This window comes from Danio rerio, chromosome 5 (genome assembly GCF_049306965.1).
Source record: "Danio rerio strain Tuebingen ecotype United States chromosome 5, GRCz12tu, whole genome shotgun sequence".
In the NCBI taxonomy this organism is placed as follows: Eukaryota; Metazoa; Chordata; class Actinopteri; order Cypriniformes; family Danionidae; genus Danio; species Danio rerio.
In genome coordinates this window covers 40,550,872-40,577,188 of record NC_133180.1, presented here as the reverse complement: position 1 = coordinate 40,577,188, position 26,317 = coordinate 40,550,872, and the positions used below count along the sequence as shown (strand labels likewise).

The following is a 26,317-nucleotide window of genomic DNA, read 5'->3' as shown; positions in this document are numbered from 1 at the left end:
CATGGATACAAGAGCTTTTTATTCTCTATCATGATGATAACACCGTGGACGTCAGCCAACACGCTGTATGTTTTGTATTGCTAAAGCTACTTAGCAGTCCAAAACTTATAAACAGCATCTGTATGACCTAACCTCAAGGATATAAATCACTGAACAAACCTATGCTCAAAATCCCCTTGATTTCAAGATGGGTAGGATTTGGTTCAGTAGCAATCCCTGGTGCTGCATAAAGACACTTGAATATTTGCATAACAGTTGTAAAAATATTTTGTGGATACCATGACATATAACTGCATAATAAATCCCCAACATGCCTGCATGGGGATAAATGTCAAGTATTTATACAAATGTAGACAACAAGAAGCAACACTTGTCCTTAATCTGAGAAAAAACTTCAAAAAATAAACAATTACGTGCAATTTTTCAGTGCTCAGCAGGCCAATATCTTGAAAAGTTTAACATAATTTATTGCATATGGCTTTGTGGGTAAGAGAGTCATGGAAAGACACCTAAAACTTCCCTGTCTGCCATTTCCTGTCAAGGTGACCAGAAACCATGGTGCTCGTCACCAAAGCAAACAAAAGAGTGCTTAAAGTGAAAAGGCTGGCTAATAAGACATAAACAGAAAGTAATGGTCTGGATTAAACATCCTCATGGGGTCTCCTCTTGCCATTTTGCACCACAGGAAAGACGGTTGCCATCGGAGTGACTGCTGTAATGGTAAACATGGCAGACCCTCACAAGAGCCAGAGTCTGTGGAGAAATACCTTGATGCATGAAATGACAAGTTCAGTTCATGTTCTGTTTGCCTTTTGGATCAAACATTCTAGTCCCGCCTGCCTTTTTCTTGACACAAAAATGTATAGTCTGCACTTTTCTTCTATCCGTATGGTTTGTAGCATATACAAAATGTAAAACTTTGTGAGGGACTTAAAGCAAGGACGTGTATTCACTTCCTCCTTTTTTAAAATAAGGTTTGACAGCATTTTCTGTGTCTATTTATACTGAAACGCCATATAGCAATTAGCATTTTTGGGTTGACCACTTTTATGCAATGGTAAACCACTTACTTTTGGTCGAAGAAACAGGACAGATGTGAGATATTTTAACAGAGAACATGAAAAGATGGGCAGAAGAAATGCTCCAAAGCTTTTACATTTTCAAGTCAGAGGAAGCTGAAAGACTCTCTGAGTATTTGGTCCATTCGTTTTTTTTTTTGTGATTGAAAACGCATGAGAGCAGCAACGTGTCACTTTTTTTGTGACACTTTTTGGTCCCATATTGTCCCTGCAGATATGTCACATGGTAAAGTGAAATGTTTAATATTGATAGTGCAGCTGGATGGCAACCCACCCACACTAACTTACCAATGTGTGAAAGACCTGGGCTTTGTGGAAACAATTATCATGCTGTTAATAACAGGTCTGTGTCTTTACCATTACACTATATAACACTAAGAAGGAAAAGGATGTTTGTGTACCTCAGAGCTCCATGGTTACCAAACTAAAGCCTGATGGAGTGTTTTAAGAGTGTTTTTAAAATCCCCAGCTGTAACTCTATGGATCAATGAGAAAGAAAAAAATCTGGTTCGTAACCTAGAATTAGTGAGAAATCTGTTAAAGGAAGCCACACTTAAGGCCATTTAACCAAAGAAAGCAGATTTAACCAAAAAGTTTTCTCTATACATATTTATATCTCTTGATATCTGGCCATCTTTGTACCTAAAACAATATTCTACACTAAGTTACATTTGTTGCATCCAGTGTTATATTTCTAATTGTATAACTAGAGGTTTGTAGTTTCCATAACATGTCTCACCACACAGGCTACATTATTAACAGGCTGACTTCTTTTCCTCTTATGTCAGCTCTTTATAAAATTCCCCTCATTAAAGAGTTAGTTTAAAAATCAAACACTAAATTTGTTATTACGCCTTCATGTGGTTCCAACTCCCTGAAATCTTCGTTCATCTTCGGAATACAAATGAATATATTTTAGATGAATCTTGAGAGCTCCCTCATCCTCCATGGACAGCAACAGTCCTGACTCTTTCAAAGTCCAGAAAAAAAAACCTAGACCATATGTAATAACCCAGGTAATACGTCAGCAGATTGACTGAGCATGACTTGCATAAAGAACACCTCACTCTAGTGAAGCGTGCACTATACTGACACTGAGTATGTGCCTATTCTCATAACTTGATAATTTTATGATAGAACCACTGAAGACTTATGGGGTCCGTTCTTCATACCTTGCTTAAATGATCTAAGATGATTTAACAGATCCTGGATCCGTTAGTCTTGATAACTGATCTCTGGCTAATTTGGTTCTTCAAACAAGTTTGTGAATCAGATAAAAACATTGGGATGAACTGATCTGAGATCTCTGCGTTTGTTGTGAAGGACAGATTTATCCTCAAAACCATGATCTGCAATGCAGTGATTGGCTGACGGCACAACAGTGTAATGACATCATCTGATTATCATTCAATTATCCATGTGAGCAAAATTACTTAAAATCCATAGTAGGGCTGCTCGATTATGGGAAAAATCATAATTACGATTATTTTGGTCATAATTGTAATCACGAATATTCAAAACAATTATCGGTTGAAGTCAAAATTATTCGCACTGCTGTGAATTTTTTTTTATATATAATTATTTCTCCAATGATGTTTAACAGAGAAATTTTTCACAGTATTTCCTATAATATTTTTTTCTTCTAGAGAAAGGCTTATGTTTTATTTCAGCTAGAATAAAAGCAGGTTTAAATATTTTGAAACCTATTTTAATAGCTCAATATTTTAAGCTCTTTTAAGCTATATATATTTTGATTGTCTGGAGAAGAAACTACTGTTATACAATGACTTGCCTAATTACACTAATTAAGCCTTTGAATAGCGCTTTAAGCTGAATACTAGTATTTATATCTAGTAAAATATAATGTACTGTCAACATAGCAAAGATAAACGAAATGAGTTATTAAATCTGTTGTTTAAACTGTGCTTTAAGCATCTTTACTGTAAGAAAAAAAACATCAGCTACTAAAGTCCTTCAGTCAAGAGCAGTGAGGGACTTTCTCCTTTTGTTGTTTGATTATCAAAACAGGCAGCAGCAGGAATATTGCGCACTGTCACTTTAAGAACAGTGCAGCTCTGATATGGTTTCTCTTTTACATGTCTTTTGATTCTCAACTTGTTTGTTTATTACACAAATGAGGGTTAATTTGAATAATCACTCAACACTGCGCTCTGACACAAATGTGCATGTATTTGACCATTAAGATGACGTTAGATGTGTGTGCTCTGCTTGTCTCAGAGCCTGTCCGAGGGAAAGCCCTGCGTGCACACACAGAGCATGTGCTCTTTCGTGCTTTTAAAAATATGAATGATGCGCATCCCGTGCTGTAAAAGTTACATTAAAGTAATCGTTAGAAGCCAAAATTGAAATCGAAACCGGATTTTCGATTAATTACACAGCCCTAATGCATAGTAAACAGTTTGTTAAATATGATACACAATAACTTTTGCACAACAACATTTGTTGTGAGCTGCAGGCATTACACTTTCATGTATTTAGCAATTTATTTAGTTTTACATTTAGAGTGGATTTTCTTTATTATAGTAGCCTAGGCCTATTCAAGTTTCCTAATCGGTGTAAAGAATAACTGGCTGCTTAAATGAATTTTGCCTCAAAAAAGCAACTTTTCTGCAACTTTTGTGATGCATCAAATCACCATCATATCAGCTGTCAAAACATGTGCATGACTATATAAATAATTATTCCTTTAAAAAAAAGTCAAAATTGTACTAAAGCTTGTACCTGTAGTATGCTTTTGTATCTAAAAAGTTAAAAAAATCCAATAAATGTTCTGATTGAACCCCTTAAAGACAAGTTTTATTTTTTTTTACTTTTAATTGTATAAATATATATATATATATATATATATATATATATATATATATATATATATATATATATATATATATATATTAGCAATTTACTACTGTCCCAAGTGTATACAACTACTACTGTAAGAAAATATCAGAATTCAGTAAATACTTTTAGCATTACTTTTGATTGAAATGACCCCATCTGCTCTTGTTTATTTGAAATAAGCCTGCACCTGAGCAGGTTTGAGCTACCAGAACTGCTGCTATGACAACAACTCTCAGATGAGTTTTGAAGAACAAAATGATTCTAGATCGTGTCAAATTGTCAATAACCAAATGCAGGTAGTTGAGTAATCCATGTACGAAAGAACGGACCCATGGTGTGTTTTGATTATGTTTTATGGAACCTTTCTGGAGTTTGTGTCTGGACTATGGATGATGAGGAAGCTTTTGGATTTCATTTAAAATATATCTTAGTTTTAGTACTGAAGATGAAAAAAGGTCTCAGGGGTTTGGAATGACATGATTGATTATGATTTTAGTTTGGGGTATCTATTTTCAGATATGTACACCAACTTTATACTAAAAAGTCTATAAAGGAAATGTTAACAGAGATCAGAGAAGCTGAAGGCGGAGCACAGATGCAGCCAGATACAAAAAAATATGTTGTTCCTGATAGTTTGACAGCAGCGCCACACAAACATTGCTGACAACTGACGGAAAAACACAAGATGCAGTTATAAGAACAAGCTCTCACTTCATTCGTTTAATACTTTGGTGATTCCTAATATTAAATACTGTACAGATCACATTTGTTTGGCCAGTTTTGATTACAGGTGATTCACTTACGTGATCACTTGGGGATCACTTAATGTACATGGGCTACATTCAATAGAATTTTGCATCTGAAGAATTTTTTTGTGTGTGTGTGTGTGTGGATTGTAGTAAATTAGTTGGGTGTTTGAAAAACTTAACAGCACACATACTGTGCATAATGTGTGAAATATTGGAGGATAAAGCTAATCTCTGTATAATCAAAGCTATATAATAATCCATATTAAATAGGACCAGAGCAGCTGCATTGTTCACTGTAATCAAAGAAACTCCTGTTACTCCCACATGTGCCTCCTTGCTGGAAGAAAATTAAATAGCTTTTTTAACCATATCTACAGTTTTAGGTCTCTACCAATGTTTAATGTAGCATTATTTCATTATGTATTATTGTTTCACTATTTAAGCTATTTTTTTCACTTCATATATTTGTAATTAATTATACAATCTATTTTAAGTCACCAACTACCCAACACTGTAAAACATACAGGGTTCCACACAATTCATTCATCACACAACAAACACAAAATTGATTAAGTTAACACTTTTAACTAATTCATGTGGATTGAACATAAAAGATTAAGTTTTCCAATGAAAGCTTAAGAATTGTGTTGTTACCACTCATTTTAAATAAGTAGTTTGAACAAGCAAAAATAAAATCTTTTTTGAGTGAAGGTGATTCATGTTGCTCATTTGTGTGAATCAAGATTAAATTGCAGCTGTTGCCTCTAATTTGAAATCCTTGTAGATTCAGCCTGTGATAAAGCTTATACACTTTTTTTCTCACATAACCATTTTTTTCTAGCTTCTAGTTTAAAAATAGCACGAATAAATTTTAAAATTGTTATTGAATCAACCAATTTGCTAGTTTAAAAAAAACATGAAAAATCATGATCATGCATCACTATTAATTATTGAAGGAAGTAATTTTGGTAAACTAACTCTTTAAGACAAATGTGATTGCCCTCAGCTGGTGGCCATGGCATTTGTAGTCTTTATTTTTTGTGGTGAGGCAGTCAAAGTCTGTCAGCTGTAGAGTGAATTCATGCATCTGTATGGGAAGAACACAGCATCTGCTCCATCTTAGTTGTAACCACAAGCACTGCCTGTTATTGTTCCCGTGAGAAGGATGGTGGAGGAAAGAGAGAACAGAAAGAGAGAGAGAGGGGAAGAGAGAATAAGGAATTAAAAAAGAAGTAGGGAGAGAAAGAGATGGAGCTGGTTGGGAGTACACAGGAAATGAGAATGCTTATGCTGTAGTTTACTTCCTTTACTTCCTTTGATTAGATCATGAACTGTGGCAGTTAGGATGCTGATATACAAACATACACAGAGTTGGCTTGCATACTGTAGCAGCTTTAGATTAAAAAAAACCTCAATATTACATTTTTGCATTCATTCATTCATTCTTTTGCTTTTCTGCTTGGTCCCTTTATTAATCCGGGGTCGCCACAGTGGAATGAACTGCCAACTTATCCAGCACATGTTTTACAGTTATGTTTAATTGTGGTTACATGTAATTAGTATAGATAACAGAATGCCAGTCTTAAATTTGCTATGTTTTTTTTTTTATATTTATGTATTCATTTATTATTTGATAATATTGGGGTTCATTTTTTTCCATTTCAGCACAATGGAAAGGTGCATGTGAGCGAACAGTTTATTTAAGATATTTATGAAAATGTAATGACCTTGATATTACATGTCAGAGCAAGCTCAGCCATTGGAACCTTATTGTGTTATGTTGTTTGATGTTGCAAAACTGGTATTTTTACATTATTTCATTTTTACTTACACCAGTGATATCAAACTTAATTCCTGGAGGGCCACAGCTTTGCAGATTTTAGCTCCAACCAGCTCCAACTCACCTGCTTATTAGTCTCCAGTAGTCTTGAACAGCTTGATTAGTTGGTGTTTGATTTAGGGTCGGAGAAAAACTCTCCAGAGCTGCAACCCTCCAGTAATCGAGTTTGAGACCCACGCACACTGTAAAAAAAAGCTGAGTTTCACACAATCGATTTGTGTTGGGACAACATGAAAGAATTAAGTTAGCTTTTTAATTTTAATTCAAAATTTAATTTCAATTTTTAATTTTCACTAATTTAAATGGAAGAATGATGTTGTTTCGGCTCATTTTAAATAAGTATTTTGAACAAACGACGAACATAATTTTTTGAGTGTAGACCGTTTTCTGTCATATTCCTAGTCATTTCTCTCATATGCAATTAAATCGGAAGTTCTAAAAAAAAAGCTTAATTATGTATTCCAGAATAAGGTCAATAAGATTTGATGATTTTTAGGTGCATTTACAAAATTGCATAAAATTATAGCTGTAAAAGTATTGGTTTTTGACCAAAATCTTGATCAAATTTACCATAAATGTTAACAATATCAAAACAACATCCTAATTTATGCTTTACGCTACAGAATTTTAAGCTTGATTAAAGCCCAATTAGCAAATGAACAAGGTCACCAACAGGTCAGGCAGTGATTAGGGAAAAATCTGCAGCTGTTCAGCACTCTGCAGTCTTTTTGTGTGAACTACTCAAAAAACACATCAAAGAGGCTTGAAAAACAAAGATGCAAAAAATAAATATTTAGAATGACATATCTAGACCAGTTGGATGCTTGTGTTCATGCTGTCAGGTGTAGCAACAGGCGGCAACTGATGGGTTGGCCATTGTGTTAAAGAAATGTCTGTGATTGGCTAAAATGATAATTGACTCATGTTCTCCACTAAGCAACATGGATATGGGTGAGATTCAAAGTCATGTACAGTATATCTGCTGAACTAATTGACGTGGCTTTTAGATGCTCTACTAAAAACTTTCAGTGAGATGATAGATTTGCTTATCTTTTTCAAAGATGATAGGTACCATATCATCTTGCCCCAAAATGGAGGATTGAATTTGTGAAAGCTGAGGAGGAACCCTGCCAACTGCAAAAGATAAGGTCGGGCCTCCTCCATTCAGCTCCTGACTGGAAGTTGCATGTTGACCTGGGGAAGCAGTTCCCACAGCACATACAATTGAAGTCAGTATTATTACCCCCCCTGTTTTTTTCCCCCCCAATTTCTGTTTAACAGAGAGAAGATTTTTTTTTTCAACACATTTCTAAACATAATAGTTCTAATAACTCATTTCCAATAACTGATTACTTTTATCTTTGCCATGATGACAGTAAATAATATTTTACTAGATATTTTTAAGACACTTTTATACAGCTTAAAGTGACATTTAAAGACTTAACTAGGTTAATTAGGTTAACTAGGCGGGTTAGGGTAGTTAGACAAGTCATTGTATAACAATGGTTTGTTCTGTAGACTATCGAAGAAATAAGCCCAAAGGGGCTAATAAAAAAAATTTAAAACTGCTTTTATTCTAGTTAAAATAAAGTTAATAAAACTTTCTCCAGAGGAAAAAATATTATCAGATATATTGTGAAAAGTTCCTTGCTCTGTTAAACAATTTGGGAAATATTAAAAAAAAAAATTCAAAGAGGGGCTAATAATTCTGACTTCAACTGTTGTTACAACATCACTCCGACCAGACATTATCTTTTCTGAGGCAACAAGACAGTTGATTTTGTTTGAACTTACAGTGCCCTGGAAGGGCGGATGGAAGAGGCAAGTGAAAGAAAACACTCAAAGTACCAAGAGCTAGTACAGAAGGGCGCTGGAAGACACACTGTGAGCCAATAGAGTTGGGCTGTAGAGGGTTTGCTGGGCATTCACTCTGTAAAGTCTTCAACCGACTAGGCATAGCAGTAGCAGCAAAGAAAATGGCCATTAGGTCTGTTAGTGAAGCTGCAGAGAAAGCCACAAGATGGCTATGGATAAAGAGGGCTGATTCGTGAGTGATGGCTACTGGGACGCATGCTGGAGTCTGATCAAACTCAGCTGAGTCACCTGTGAGAGGGCGCCTAATGTTAAAAGACCTGAAACACCCAGTGACCCCAAGATATATCCAACAAAAACTACTTTATTATTTTATGCAACACCCTTACATTTAAAAGGGAAACATAAGGGCGATCATATGCAAAAAGACCCCGTAAGGCTAGATGTTTTCTTTCCCTTACTTATTTATTTATTTGTTTGTTTGGGACATGTACTCATGTTCGATCGGAAAACTGTGCCCGCCTCTCCTTTCACTCCACCCCGAAGCCCCAGCTGGCCCTCTTTGGCCGAAGGTACTCAACAGGCCGAAAAAGGCCGGCCGCTGGCCCCAAGAAAGCCCCGCTTTGGCCCGATTAGGCCCCGGAAGTGACAGTGGAAACGCGACTGGCCTTGGCGCGCCCTGGCTTGCTCGCTTTAGGCGCGATAGTGGAAACGCAGCTACTGAAGATGCGCCCCAGTGCATCCAGATGATGTATTTTGCACACAATAGAGCTTAATCATCTGAGCTGGATGTCTTTTTTGATGGCTGAAATTCCATGATGGCGCCCATGATTACTGTACTGCTAAGCAAATCAAGAAAATTGCTCTACGTGAGATTTAACCCCCCAACTTTCTGCTTGGGTGTACAACTTTTATTAGTTTACAGGGGACACACATCAATTTTGGTGAGAAAGAACTTTCAATGTGAAAAGGAATACATAAACCATACTAATCTATCTTTGCAGTATGTTTCATGTCTATCCTAATAGTCAAAGGGCTGCATTAGAAAGAAAGAATAGCCACTAACTTATTTAGCTTATCATGTTCAGTTAACTTAACATGCTTAACATGCTACGAAACACCGGCTAAATATCAAATTGAATATAAAATGACCCTGGGAGTATTTCACCTAAAATATACCACACTTTCCTTGTATTTCCCTGTGTATGCTTGTTTTTTTTATTTATTATTAAATTAAAAATCATTAAAGTGAATCTTAAAACAAAAATAAGATCAACGATACACAGTAAAAACTGCATCAATAAATCGATTTGTGTGGGACCAACATGAGGAATTAAGTTAACTTATTAGTTTTTACAAATTTAAGTGCATTGCACGTAAAACAATGAAGTAGTTGCAAAAAAAAGTCAAGAGTTGTGTTGTTTTGGCTCATATTAAATAGGTAGTTTAAACAAACAGCAAAGTGCAAAGTAGTGTACAGAATGTACACTATAAAGCCTTTTGGGAATGTTTTAATTTTCCTAACTTGTTTTACAGAGGATCATCATAGACTAACATTAACATCACAGAATGAAAAGCCATTTCTCACAGTGTACATCTACTCTTTTTTTTTTTTTTTTTTTGAATGCACTGGTTATTGCAAAAACCCACTCTTCCTCTGTTTTATGAACAGTGAGTCTGTTTTGTTTTCACTGTATTTCATGCTCATTTTCATGCATCATTTGGAGTGGGCTTCCATGTCACAAAGACAAATGCTTCAGGGATCAGTTGGATGCTGCTTTCCTGCACATTAATCTAACCTTTGAGATGTTCAGTAGCACATCCACTAAAACAATAGTAGCCGGAAATCATCACGGATGGGTCATAATATAAGTAGGCTTACCTTAAGTCAGATGTTTTTGGCAAAAGCCTTTTCTTTCCGCTGAAATATGGCTCAAAGTCTTCAGATTTTAGTCGGTGGGAGTAGTCTATATACGCAGATATTTCCTGTCCACGAGCATTTTGGTCCCTTATGAAAATGATGGACTGCAAGAAAAACAGGAGGACATGCTGTATAAATAATCTGCAGCGTAAAGTGCAGTCTTGAGAAACTAGACGATGGAGATGTATAAATAAATACGATAGGGAAGATTCAGTTACAAATTCATCCCCTTAATAAAATTGTGTAACAATTCATAACGGTAAAAAAAAAAACACTCATTGTAATTATTTTTTAAACGTAAAACATCATTCAGAGTTCAGTCAGTAGTTGTTTTGTCTGAATGGCAATGATGAAAGAATAATGTCCAACCACATCTGCTCTGAAGAGGATCCCTGTTTTGGCTTGTCTGTTTACCTCTTAAGAGACAGCGAGAGACAGAGTCGCACTTCTTTTGTGAAGCCATCCTTTTTTTGATAGCACAGTCAATGATATCACATTTGTATTTCTATCAGATCCCAGGCCATCTGTGGATTCCCCTTACATGTGCAGGATAAAAGTGAGATAACTAGCAGTGCAGACTTAAAAAGGAGCGCTCTTCCTTTAGATGCTTTAAACAGATGCTATCGGGTTCACAGCTGGCCAGGGGCTGATCCAGCTACCTTATCTGTGGCTTCTGCTCTTCCCCCGTCAGCCTTGAAAAGAAATCATCAGGCAAAGGCGAGGAATTACAGCGGGCAGAGCGAGCATTGGAGATCATTTTTCGATTGCAGACGAGGAATCAAAACCCTTTAGCCCACAGACATTCAATGGCAGAAAGGTTTCCTCTCGCCCTCATAAGCCCACAAGCCAAGTGATAAAAACAGATCTGACTGTTTCCATCCGTTTCCCGGAGTTTAACAGAGCAGGTGTTGTACCTTCAAGACGTTTACTGTATCTGATATTGCAAACATTATTTACAGACATTATAAACATGTCAGTTATGAATGAACTAGCAAAAGTCAAAGCCTCATTTTAGTGTTTGCAAAAAAGTTCATTTACAAACAAGATTTTTTAGATAATAAATGCAAGGACAGTGTCTTCAATGCTTCACATTAACTATGCTTAGTTTTATTATATGTTGAATAATTAAAAGGTCTTTGTTGACAAAACCTACAGCTTTGAAAGGATGGTGGCAAATAATAAAGATCTAAAATGATAGTATTCTATGGCTTTTTTTGTACTCTTAAAAAGAGTATTTTAATATGTCAACAAATGATTCATGATCTGAGTGTGCCTAAAAAGATTGTTTGCTATATCAACTATTGTTTTACAGAATGACATTTAAGTCATCTGTAAATCTGGGTAAAATGTATGTTAGAGATTTTTGATCTGGAATATTCAGTTGAATTATTAGTCCCTTTTAGATTTTTTTTTTACTTTTTAAATATTTCCCAAATGATGGCAAGGACATTTTCACAGTATGTCTGATAATATTATCTATTATTGTCTTATTTGTTTTATATTGGCTAGAATAAAAAGTTTTTAATTAAAAAAAAAAAAAAAACATTTTAAGGTCAAAATTATTAGCCCTTTTAAGCTATATTTTTTTCCGATAGTCTACAGAACAAACCATCGTATACAATAAGTTGCGTAATTACCCTAACCTGCCTAGTTAACCTAGTTAAGCCTTTAAATGTCACTTCAAGCTGTATAGAAGTGTCTTAAAAATATCTAGTCAAATATTATTTACTGTCATCATGGCAAAGATAACATAAATCAGTTATTAGAAATGAATTATTAAAACTATTATGGTTAGAAATGTGTTGAAAAATATTCTCTCTGTTAAACAGAAATTGGGGAAAAAATAAACAGGGAGGGCTAATAATACTGAGAACACCCCATTTTAAAAATGAATATTTTTGTTCATTTCTTAGTGAATATAGGCAATGTATTTTCCTGCATTTAAACAAATCAGTTTATTAAACAGATATATTTATTAAAAATTATCATATTTTAATCACCAAACAAATTTAGAAATTGAAAGATAATACATTTAAAGCAAAATATTGCAAAAAAATAAATAAATAAATAAATACAACCTACAAAACTTCACCTAAATTTTTCAATTTTTTTAGTTTCTTTTGATTTTTTTCCCCTCTTTTTAAAAAAAAAATTGTATTTAATATTTTTCTATAGCATAAATTTGGGTGTACTAGTTTTTGGACCGTTATCGTAAGTTATTTTGTTAGATAAGCTCCAGATTTGGCTTCAGTACTGACTAATCTAATGTATATGCACAAATATAATATTGAGTATCTTCCTATTAAAAATATGAATTTAAAAGATGTGTAAAGGGTGTATTTATATATGCTGAGCACTGTACAGTATGTGTGTGTGTGTGTGTGTGTGTGTGTATACACACACGCACACACACACATTTCGGCTTAGTCTCTTTATTAATCCAGGGTCGCCACAGAAGTAAATAAAAACAAAAGTATATATGTAAGTGGACAATTTTTCCAATATTTCAGAATATATATTTATCATATACAACATTTATTTTATAAATATGAAATCGAAATATGAACTGGTATGTTATATCTAATTTCTCCATTTATCAAATTTCAATATTTGTCAGAAAACAGCAAGTCATTAAACTGCTGTATATGACAGAACTAGTCGAAGGTTAACGTTGCTGTAGGGAAATTCACCACTGACTGCTTCGTGATGATGTTTCCTCTGGTAGCACATACCAGTGATGCGCTTCCTTCTTGGCTCAGATGAGTGTGTCAGGGCGGTACGATGGCACCCTCTCAAATGGATAACACGTTTAAGAGGAAAGCAGGGCCTCTTGGTGCTCTCCGGCCTGGGAACAATCCTGCACTGTCAGGGAGGCTTGCAGGTGTCTGAGGGTGTCAGCTGGCCTCTGTTTATTATTGGTGGGCTGTGCTTTAGGAGGAATCCCAGGCCATCACTAACAACTGTGTAAATTTGTCGGGGTAATGAAAACATGACCTGGATGAGAGGAATGCTTGAGGTCGGAGTCCTTTTTTTTTGGCAGGCTTACCCTTGTCCCTCTTTAGGTGTTCCTTAAGGGGGGGTGGAAGGGCTTGCTTATTTGACTTGGACGTGACTTCACATAGTGGGGCTTGTGTAATAGATGCAGCGGTGAGTCCAGATGTGCCGAGGTGTTCTGCTTCTGTTAGGAGCAGCCAGAAATGCATTTTGCCTCTAGAAAACTGACTAACTAAGAGGGCCTGGAAGTGTCACTGGACTTCAAACAGAAGCCTCCAACCTGGCACTGTGCTTTTTGTGTCAGAATGTACAATGAAATGTTTCAAATATCTTTAGTGAAAATAAAATGGGATAATAGAAATAATCTGGATGATTATATGTTTATGTAAATGTAAAACTGATTTATTTTTTACCTGTTTTTAAAAAAAGTAAGTAATTAGTGCTTGTGTTAAGTAAAAAAAAAAAAAAGAACAACAGACTTATTCTGTCCTGCACTTAATATAATATATAGCAGAATAAGTGATCATACTATATTAAATTGTATGAAAAATGGGTAAAACCTAGTGGTTTAAAGAATAGTTGAAGAATTATGAAGGTTTATACTACAAAGCTGTTGAATGCTTGAATCTGGTTGGCTCTTGAGAATTTTGAGGCATGCAATTATTTTCAGGGAAACACACTATAATTGTTTCAGTCTGGTCTTGACAGTTTCATAGTTCCATATCACTAAGAATATCCCATGCAGAATGATTTTAGTTATTTCACAGCCAGCCTGATCTCACGTTAAGACGCATGAGAATGTGTGTGTGTGTGTGTTTGTGTATATATATATATATATATATATATATATATATATATATATATATATATATATATATATATATATATATATATATATATATATATATATAATTATTTTTTTTTATAGCAAATTAATATTCAAAAAACTAATGTAATAAATACATTGATGCCTAATTGTGTAACTGAGATCTAAATTTGGCTAACATGTGGACTTTAGATCATAGAGGACAAGTTCAAGAGGCCAAAATGATTAATGCTTGTTAAACAACTAAAGTCTTCAGGGGTTTTAAGGTGTTTTTTCTGACCAATTCAAAGTATAGACAATCTGTGTTCAAAAAGGTTAAAAACCCATAACCACAGAGCAGTTACAACATGATTAAAATGTGGCAGTCACAAAGTTTAACATCTTTTTTAATGCCTTTGACAGACCTTACTGAGTTTCCGTGAAAATGTATGCAATACGAATGAAAATAATCAAAAGATGCTGCTTCCTTTTTCTTATAATGACAGGGTGTGTCAGAAGACAGATGTCCTGGCAGGAAAAACAAAAATGTACAACTTAACCATACCAAAAGACGGGTTGCTCGTTTTGGCAGCTGGACATTCGAATCTGGATTTACTTTGAGATTTTTTAAAAATAGTCTGATACATATTCAAAGGAAGAAACTGAGAGAGAAAGAAAGAAAAGAAAGTAATCAAGACTTGTTACCGTGGGACAGCAAATTCAAAGCAGGTGGTGGAACGATGACAGGACTTTTTGGGAAATACAGAAATAGGATTGTGCCGAGTTATGTGGTCGCTAAAAGAAAAGAATGCACGTCGAAAAAAAAGGAGGAAACGACAAAATAAGCTTGTTTATATGGAGGTTGAAGGGGAGATGGGACTTAAGCAAATGTTTACTCATGTGCTTGGTTTTTCCTATCATAAACACATTGCTTGGGTGTTTGTTCAAGAAAATAAACAGAGCCTGAGCAGGTGTCCTCTGGCCATCTACAAAACACCCTGAAAAGAGCTGGTGTTCCACTCTGAGGACTGAGATGGGCTTTGACAACTGTGGATACTGCCAAGGGTGGAGGAAGTCAAGCAGGCAATCAGTTGGGCAGAATGTTGTGCTGGACCAGAACTTCAACATGCAGAGCCCAAACCACAATTTAAATCAAGGGGTCAACATTTACCAACTTTTTATTTAGCCTCTGCTAGTAAATGAAATTCAGTAACTACACTATTGAAACGTCAAAAATCATTGTCAGTTTATGCACCAGTAATATAAAAACTGCAATTGTGTAATTTCTTAAATCCGATTGGCTAATTATTCAACTTCCCGCCATATAAGATTTAGGTGACTTTTTTCTTTAGATGATCATTAACTTAATATGAACTGGGAAACCACGCGTGGAGATATCCGCAAATTTACTCAGATTTTTAGCCAATCATTGAGTCTACTTGTGTACTTATGGAAATGTGTGTAAATATACTGTCAAGCCTAAAATTATTCATACCCCTTGACTGTATATTTGTTTAGTTTTTATATTCATTTCAGTATTATTATTGAATGATGCGCAAATAAAAGCAAGTATATTTTCTTTTGCTAGAAATATTATGTGAGAGATTGCTTTGTTTAGCAAACAAGTGGATCTTTTTAGGTTTGGTTTGTAAGCCCTTTTAAATACATATATACATATAAATATATTTTATAAAATAATTTTTTAATTAAAAATTCATTCCACTCAAATTTCACAGATATTTTTACTGAATTATGTGCAGAAATAGTAAAAAAAACTGATTCTGGTGCCTAGTTGAAAACTAAAGGTAATTGTCATGTTCACCAGAGATCTAGCATTTGCGGATCGCTGGAAAAAAACAAATCTGCCACGTTAATGAACTACAGATCCCATCATGCACTTCACTCACACACCTGGCCCAGATTCCCCGTATTATTTATTTATTGTGAAAACACAAACAGCTGAAGCTATTTAGGACTAACCGAACAGACTAAAAACACGGCACACAAACATGCATGTGCACACACACAAGCAAGCAAGCAAACAAATATAAATATATTAAAAGTAATATGCCAGTGCATGCTATAATTTGTGATATAGTGTAAATTTACTGTGGACTTCTAAACTATCTCCCATATGAGAACGTTTCTTTGACTGGTAAAAGAGATGGTCTCAAAATTAAAGATGAATGCACAGTAGGAGGCACAATGTCACTCATATATTAAATATTTAATAAACAGTTCATCTACATGTAGCTAAAGTACATGAAACAGAACTGCAACAGCAACTACAGATGCAGTGGCACAGAAATTCTGATGTAGCAAAAGGCAGGTGTATGATTCACATTTCAGGGTTTCTCAGCAGCAGAAGTCGTCATGGTTGGGTAAACTTAGAGTGCAGTAAATGGGAGAGTACAACAAATATTTTTTTACAATCTGATTTGCTAAAATAAAATAAAAAATCTAAATAAAAAAACGCCACAATGGTGTTATTAAGACTTTCAGAAAAAGGAAAAAATAGAGTGAGACTGATGACTGCAGCCAGAGGAGAAAATAACGTCAAATTTACTGTCCTGTCCCATAGATGGTGCATTGGAAACACCTTACATAAGTTGTAATTCATTTTTTGTAATTTGATGCAAAGATGATATAACACAATCATAAATGCATATAAATGTTTATACGTTCTGATAAAATCTAAAAATTAAAAAACTTTAAAAGATTTAAGCTTATAATGACTGTTAAGTGCGTGAAAAGGGTCCATTGTACAATTTTTTTTTAAACATGGCTTAACCAATCAGAATCAAGGAATGAAACTATCAATTTCATAAAAATTGTTTTACTCTTATTCATTATTTGAGCAATCTTAAAACACTAACAAGCTCATGCATTAAAGAAAATGCATGAATTATAGAAGGTGCAGCTTTTAAATATCAAAACAACAGGTGGCAAATGTTCCACGCTGAGGTCTGAATGCTAAGTTCAGAGGTCTATATTGATGAGGAAAGTCAGGGTGTCCACTGCCAAGGGAAAAAGTGTCTTAAATTAGGAGCACAGCTAAGTTATGTTGAGAACTAGAGCTTCAAAAACTAGCACCTGGGGTCAACAAAAGTGGCAGCACACAAATCAGTTGAGTTTAGGTCTCTTTTGAGATTTCCTACACCAATGTGACTCCATGCAGACAGCTTTCCCCAGTAGTGCTACTACTACAACCATTTTCCACATACTTTTGGCTTCCATGTTCCTTTTGGGAAAATTGAAGTTTATCTGAAACATGTGCAAAGCAGCACTGCCCTCAGGGACTTAAACGTCCCTGCATGTGAACCTGCGTGAAAGCTTTCCAAAAGTTGACATTTATGGATTAAGTGCTCATCAATTTTATCAGACACTTTCTCTTTCCTAAGTCGTAACATTTTATCTTTCTTACACATCATGGGGTACTTAAAAAGGACAAACCATGGCCTACTTATTTTCACAGGATCCAGCTTTTTGAATGTTTGTCACATCTTTCGATGCGCTTACAAAAGTTTAACACTCAAGTTAAGCACAGAAAATGAATGAAATCCATCAGGCTTTCTTGTGTGAACCTGGATCCCGTTTGCAAACTAATGAAGAATTCTCTTTTGGCTACAGAGGAAAACAATATTGTTTGTAAAGCCTGTCTTTATTACTGAAGGACACCACCTGCACAAGCGCATGAAGTGAAGCAAAGCGGAGGTGAACTAGAGGTGACCGAGCACATGCAAAGAAAAGCTAAACCTCAAACCTTGACAAACGTTAAGCTCCTCCATTCTCTGCATGAAGAATTCTGAAGGAACATACGTTTCACTGGGGGTATCATTAATGTAATACATTTCGCAACTGACATAATTGGCTAATCTTTTGCATGTTGCTTATACAAATACTGCAAAACTTTGATTTGAGCCATCTGAGTGAACAATGTACTAAAAAATCCACCCCAGAGTTCATTTGCAGTTTTTGCTCTATTTAGATTACGAAGATGTCATGGCAAACACTTATAGAGGAGATTAACAGCAATGAAAGCTTATGCACATGGTTCAGATGAAGTGCTGGGATTTGTCTAGATGAGAAAGCTTATGAATCTTATCATATAAACACATGGCTTGCCTGATTTTTGTATTAGATTATGATGCTACATACACGCTTTGTATTCATGTAGATTGCAGATATGTCATTTGTTGTACATTTACATAACAAATAACTTTTGTTGAACAAGGATGTGCAAACGGTGGCTGTGTTTAATGATGAGTTAAAATCTAATCTTTTTTTTGCTGGACATCTGCTGGGCCATTGCTTTGACTTTTAACTTGGTAAAATATTATATGGTTTCCACTAGTGTTGAATCAAAGAACTGAGAGGAAAGTCTGACGCAATTGACCTCAAGATTTCTATGAATGGAGTAGAATGATAAATGAGTCACTTTACTAAAACTTAATGTTCTTGGGTTGAAACCACACGCACAGCTGCCATCTGTCCCCTGCCTGAATGCAGCAGCAACTTCAGTGTAAAAATGGAGTTTGCTGAATTCTTCGGCTTGACATAAAAGGTGGCCACAAACAACTTTATTTTGGAATGCTCTCCCTTCCTGTTATTTAAGAAGGATGTGTTAAACTGAGCGTATGTTTACACGACAACAATGCACCAAAAACTTTTTACGTTTTTAAAGGTTTCACGTACAAATGACAACGTTGTCAAAATAATGTCCGTTCACACGTATCTGTGAAATCTACTAATAATGGTGCATGCCTGGCTACAAGTGTTGTACTTTATAAAGAAAGCTCAGGCATTTGTGCACACACACAGTCCTGTAGTTTGTATCGTTGTTTTAGTAATTCCCACACGTCTAAAGACTGAACATGTGTAGTTTACACGGAGTCTACATAGTTTACAATATCATTTTGAAAAACCTCCACCTTTAAACTTATTTTCAAAGCTTACATTTCGAAAAACTGAAATAGTGTTGTTGTGTATAATCTGCCAACTTGTTTTTCTCATGAAACGAAAGCAAATGAACAAACAAAAAAACTAACATAGTACTGGACATATTTTAAATTGTATTTATTTCAACTCTATACTGCATGCCCAATGAACTGGTATTATCTATTGTGCCTAGCTGGACAGGTGTTAGATGAGATTTGCACTTTAAAAGGTGCCATAACACATTTTACACTTAAAATTGTACATATTCATTTCACTTCGATGCACTAATTTATCTTGGATTGTTCATATTCACTGCACATATGCATTTGTAATTATGCTAATCTATCTTCATACTTCTGATAATTAATAGCAACCTGTACATATATCCATCTGTTGTAAATCTCTCATCATAGTTAATACAACCTGTATATATTGTTGATAGTACATATATATAAGTATTACCCATAGTTTTTCTATAACTGCACTTTATAACTTATACCTATTTCCTGCACTTGCTGCTATTGCACTCCTGGTTAGATTTAAAATGCATTTCGTTGTCTTGTACTTGTACATGCGTAATGACAATAATGTTGAATCTAATCTAATCTAATAAGTTAACCATATTTAACATGAACTAAGAATAAAAAATAAGATACAGTAGCACTTTATTTTAAAGTTTCCTTGTTACACATGTATGTTTAATCTACTTATTATAAAAATAACAATAAATTATGCATAACCAACAACAGTAGCACTTTATTTTATAATCCAATTTTATGCTTTCATATTATATGTAATTATCATAGTTTTCACAGAAACTAAAATATAGCTAGGGATAATAACCAAGTACTATCCCTAAACCTTCCCCTGAACCTATTTTTAACCCATGTTATGCCATATAACTCCATATAACTAATTTCTCATAGGCAAGTACACTGTAAATATACTTTAAGTACACATACTGTAAAAAAGTGCAACCATTCTAACCTTAGAGAGTACATGTAAAATAATATTACTTGGTACTTACATGTATAGCAAAGGGCACAGTAAAATAAAGTGTGACCTAAAATTGTTCTAAAGCAGACATGTCTAATGTAGGGCTTGCGGGTCAAAGTTGGCCCATTGTAACCTTTGATTTAGCCCACCTTCCTATCTGAGAAGAGGGTGAGAAGGATCAAGAGGGTTGGGGTGAACGCCTTTAAAAGAGATGGTCATTTATAATTCGATGTAACTTTTTTGTTTTATTTCTGAGCTCCAAACTGTATTTCATTATAAAATGTAAAAACATTGTGCTGTATTAGTCAATATAAACAAACGTTTTCTAGTTATTTTAAATATTATAAAATAAATTAGTAAATTACTCATCGCAACTCTATTCACCTTAGGCCTACTAGCCTCAATCAAGTTTAGTTTTTAGCCCTTCATAAGAAAAAGTTTGGGCACCTCTTTTCTAAAGCATTTATCAAGCAATTATCAGTATCTTTTAATAGATCATCTTAATCAGTTAATATTATTTAATGAAACTGAACAAACATGAGGCATGACAACAAATACGTGTACTTTTATATTAACAAATATTACTACACATTGTTACAAATGTGTTGACTATTCTTACTAGTACTTTTACAAGTACTAGTACTTGTACTAAATACTTTTTAGTAAAGTGTTACCAATAAAATTTCTGAGGAAGCAGTAGACAACAGGGTTCATACACATTTTTAATACTAAAATTCCATGAATTTTCCATGATTTTTCAAAGACTTTCAATTAAATTTTCATGACCTAATGTTTCATGCAATGTCTACATATGCGTGGTAAAAGAAAAACAATTTATGTTCAAATGTATTACAGCATATCGTTAAGCACCCAACAATCTATTTAGTTTCAATTTATATTTATATACATGTTAAATTGATTTAGATAATGCTTACACCACACTAATAATGTGAGAGTATGTGATTGGACAAGGACAGAAAAGAACTAAATAACCTCAATTCAAGTATACAGATATTGGTTTTTCATGACTTTTCAAAAACTTTTCCAGACCTGGAAAATGCCATGGCAAAATTCCATGACTTTTCCAGGTTTGCATGACTGTATGAACCCTGAAATAACTATATTGCAAATTGTATGCAGGAAGCGGCAGTTTCTAATAACTGAAAAATCCATTAATAAAATATACATACTGCATTGCTGTGTTTAAAAAAAAAATTACATACTGCATCCTTATGGTGCAACTGTCAATCAACACCATTCTATGGTCATTAAATTCATTACTACTCAGCCTACGTAGTCATTAACAATGCAAAATACACATTTAATTCACTTAACACAGTGTATCTTTTCTGGGCCTCATTCTTCAAAAGGAACTGCAGGCCAGGATAGACTTATGTCTAAAACATTGCAATCATAGTAATTACACAGTGCCTCTGGCCTAACCAAACTTACCCTCCTGTAATTAGGAGGGCCAGTCCCAAATGCACCGTGATAACATTCCTTCCTCGCACAGGACGCTCTTCTGCCCTGCAGACTATTTGGACTTAAATTCTGTTCACAATGTACACAAAGGTTCATTTACATGTGTTTTTTTCCCCGCCTGCATTTGTCTGTTTAATGCCACACCAACAGGTGGTCTGACAGAGTGACAGAGTGTGCAATCAATGGAGAGAAAAAAAAAAGCTGCTCATCATCTTCACCACGATGTTCTCTTGCCCACTGTCTATTATAACAGTGGTTCATTATTCTAAGGCAGTCTGAAAAAAGAAAACACTGACTGGTTTTATCGCAGGTGACATCTAATATCTTTCTCAAGACAGTTCTTGGACACTTTGATCAGAGGGAAGTGTGATTACAAAATGCCACGGGACGTGTTAAAAGAAGTCCACACAGGTGCAGGCAGTTTCTTTTTTTCTTTTTAAGGAGAGAGAGAGAGGAAGAGCGGGTGAGAAAGAAGAAAAAAAAACAGTCAGGGGTAGTAGGGTGTTGTCTGCTCTGTCAAAAACCCCTGAGAAGCAATTATTTTCCCTTATTCTTTTCTTGGAAAATGCTTTTCCTTTTTACTATAATACTGCTGTTTAAACTAGCAGAGTTAAACTTGTTCCTTAAAATCCCTTATTTTAATCTATTGTAGGGCTGGTCTGAACAGGACTGGAGTATTTTAGTTGTTTTGGAAAAAGATTAAGTCAAAAATGGAAATATTGGCCCATTAAGAAAACATTGCTCTATATTTCATCAGCATTTCAGCAGTAATGCTTTTTGATGAGACAAAACAGATGTCATTGCTACAATCTGGCATAAATATTAGTTCAATATTAATGGGTTAGAACTTAGTTCACTCAAAACATGAAAAATCTGTCAATGATTGCTCACACAAATTAGGATATCTTAGATCAAATCAGAGATTCTCCAAGTCCTCACAAAATGCCAGAAAACACCCTCGAAACTTACTACTTGCCTGCAGTGATTTACTTTGAATGTTTTCAACTTTAAGAATGCTTTTCTGTGTGTATAGAACAAAAATAATGACTTTAATCAACAGTTTCTTTTACTCCGTTTCAATATTTGTTTGTTAAGTGTGACGTCACATGAAGCGGCTTCTGGGTCCAAGCAACATATCAAACTGTATGGGGAGACTCAACGATTGGTAATAAATGTTTACAAAGCGATGTCATATTTTCAAAAATCATGATCGCAATGTATATATTCATGTCTAATATCAGATCCAGAAAAGGATTATTTTTTTATAAATTGTTAAAATATTGGTGTCTGTAATGCAGCAAGTCCAGAGACTGATATGTACACAATGATTTTGTATAAAAGTCACTGTGTGATATGACTAAAAACTAGTCAAACTTTTCTCAATTCAAATGAGCTGCCTGGATACCGTATTTCATACATCACTGATACGTCACGACTTATCAAGTGGATAGGGCATGTGTTCACGAGAGCGCTGTGCTGTTTATGCATGTCCCGTTTAGTTGTGTTGTTGACGTATTTCCTCGGCTGCTTCTGTCCTTAGTTTCAAAAAGAGGAAGCCACATGCAGGTTTCCAGGGTATGGTCTGATTTCACGTGGCTGCCATTTTAAACAGCGAAATCGAGACTGCGGTTGGAAGAAACCAGGAAGTATCACCTGAGTCACACAGGAATGCTGTGTACCTGGCTGTATATCTCATCAGCGAAGAGAAATCGACACAAATTTATACTTTCATCGCCTTCCGAGTGACTCAAAGGTCCGTTCTGAATGAATGGTGAAAATAAAAAGGGATATTAGACCTCATTTTCAGCTAAGGGAAATGGCACTAGTCAGCTAATGTTTTCTTTCCCAAACACACGTTTTAGATGCCATTCATCAAACTCAAGTTAATGAACCGATTCTTTCACTATATTAGACATGAATTTTGGTACTGAAATAAAAAAAGCGTCCATTTCCTGTTAACCTTTAAGCACTGTTGATGGCGTTCTTAAACAGCGCTGATATGCTATTGTGTTCACGTGGTCAACAGAAATGACTGTGATTGGCCATGAAGGTCATCAGTTCATCACACTTCACCGATGTTTACGGAGCACAAACACAGACAAGTGATCCGCTGATGAATCATCTGTTCTTCACAGCTTTAAATGCTCTAATGTCCGTCTATCTTGCACTTGGTGAAGAGCAGTGAGCTGATGACCTTCACAGCCAATCACAGTCATTTCTGTTGAACACTGGTAAACACTATGGTTAATCAACTGTGTTTATGAGAGCGGCGCTTAAATGTTAGCGGGAATTGGACGCTTCTAAAACTTCAGTACTGGGATAACACTTTTACAGACAACACGAGGGTGTGCTACAGAGGACTGCACTGTTGTTATTGTTGACGCGTGCGTTTTGATCAGCTGTGTTGTCGCGCGCGTACTGTAAAGCGGGGGGAGGGGGGTGGTTTGAGCGTGCTTACTCAACGTCGTGGGGGCACTTTTGATCATTATGGAAGGGCACTTTATATCCAAGACTAAAAAGGGCATGTGAACTGCACAGGTTGAGCCCTATGTGTGCACGTGCCTGCCAATGATTAATGGACTTTGGAATACTGCAATGATACTATGATGATATTACTGTACTTGAAATGATACTTTGGAGCTTTCCAAAGTAGGCGCATTACTGTTTATATAGGTTAAGAGAGCTTTCAGATTTTATGCAGACTTAATTTGTGTTCTGAAGATGAACGATGGTCTCTGGGGTTTGGAAACCTAAACAAATAATAAAAAATGTATATATACATATATTAAAATAAGTACATATTTTAAAAACATTGTTTAGCTCAGTGTTGTAAAACTGCATCTGCCTTCATCAAGTGACAGTGTTAAGTCTTTTTTTTTTGCAGTGTTCGTATTGTTTTGAAAATATGCCAGACTCCAGTTTTTTTAGCAATGTGGTTAAAGCCATCTTTGATGTTCTTGACCGTAAATTACACAATAGTGATGAAATGGGGTTGGGTGTTGTGATATTTACTGTACTGTTAGAGGTTAAGGAATGCTTTTCATCTGCCCATTTGGGCCTGGGGGATTCATTTAGGGAATGCTAGGAGTGCATTCAGAGTGGTCAAGTAATTTAGCTGTGAGCAAAGATTATTACAAGCTATGGCATGGTTTAAGTCCTGTGTGATTACCGTAATCGCCGTCTATGGCCACAGGGAAACTGTATGGAGATCTTTAGTAAAACCATTTTTCATTTATCTGTACTGGGATATAATTAAGCAGAACCACAATCCACAAACTGATCCCATTTAATGTTCATGAAAACTGTCAGCTCAGCTTTTGACACAGACAGTGACAGAAAAAGAAGACACTATATTTGAGCTCCTTAGAGCTACTGATGTCATTATTAGATGCTTTAGCGGAAAAAAAAAGATAAGAGAAAACCGACAGGAAGAAAGAAGGTTTGTTGATGTGTGCAAAACAGATGAGGCACAGCTTCAAAGCCCTGGGTGGAGTTTCATGTGTAATTTCCGCCCTAAAATGTTTATATTATTGTGATCTTAACAAGGTTTTAAAAAAAAAACATATTCCTCTTATGTCAAGCATCATTACCCATTATGATGAGAAGCCACGATAACACATGAAGATCTGATAACATTGAAACTCATTTGAACTATAGTTAAAGCTACTTAGCTAATGTTTTTATATTATTTATAACTTTGTTTATAACTATAATTTTTATTAAAATATATTTATAATTAAATCATTTTAATGAAAATAAAGTTAATTTCAATTTTTGTTCAACTCACAATGCATTATTACCAACTACAAAATTGTATTTATTAACACATTAGTAAATGTTAAACTATGATTAATGCTGTACAAGATTGTACATATTTAGTTAATGTTAATTGCGTTAACATTAAAAAATGGATGATTATTTGAAATTGTTATCAAACCTTCGTTTTGCAAAAGCATTGGAGCCATGCTTTGCACACATACAGTACAAAATAATCTGTTAATTAAAATAAACACACCACACTATGTACTAATAAAAATAGTCACATAAAATATACATTAGCTAATGTTATTCAAGCTTAACCTTATATTTCACATCAGCAAATGAATGTAAATGCATACATTGCAACTTTTAATTTTCCCTTATGTCTATGAGTTTTTACTTGCGTGTATAATGTTGTTTAAAACATTCTCATCTTCAAGTTATATTAATCCTTCAATTAATTTAGTAAACACACATGCAACAGTTTAAAGCTCAGATGACCACACCTGCTACACAGTGTAAAATAATGTTACCCCAGGGGTGTTTTCACTGCTGTGTGCTCTCTTATTTTCTGGAGAGCTCCACTTTGTCAAACTGACACAAGGTTTGTCTGCAGAATTTCATTTTAGTCAGAAAAGGTTGCTGTTAACATTAGACACACCTTAAAAAAAAGCATCTCTTTCTGATTAATTAGTACAATTGACTTAACACACTGAATAAGGCATCTGCTACATTTTCACTAATCAGTTTTTATTCTTTAAGGAAAGTCACATGCCAAATTAATTCTTCAGTTATAAGGAAAGATGCCAACAGTTATACGGAAAGAACAGGTTAGTATTAATAGTTCTTGGATGAATAAAATACAAAAAATAATTAATAATGCATGATTTTAGGGCTGCACAATATATTGCTTCAGCAACGATATCGCAATGTGATCATACACAATGGCCACATCACATGGATATGCAATGTTGAGGCTGGATCATAATTGATCATTTCGGATGTGTTTTTTAAGGCCTGTGACTGTGTAAGGATTTTAAAAGCATTCAGACATAAGAAATTGTGTTGGATTTAAAATTGAGT

General features: G+C 34.9%; 1 protein-coding gene across 5 annotated transcripts in view; it reads right to left on the bottom strand.

The window, feature by feature from the left end:
* The window catches only part of cfap299 (cilia and flagella associated protein 299), a 101,466-nt gene that overhangs the window by 6,519 nt on the left and 68,630 nt on the right, over window positions 1–26,317 (bottom strand). For 2 of the 5 annotated variants that reach the window (XR_012405947.1, NM_001115124.1), the window contains 1 exon segment: window positions 10,222–10,364. The exons of 2 other annotated variants lie outside the window; for them this stretch is intronic. Coding sequence is in view for 1 of the 3 variants with exons in the window: in NM_001115124.1 (NP_001108596.1) it covers window positions 10,222–10,364 (143 nt within the window). In the remaining 2 variants the exon portion in view is untranslated. 5 annotated transcript variants of the gene reach the window in all.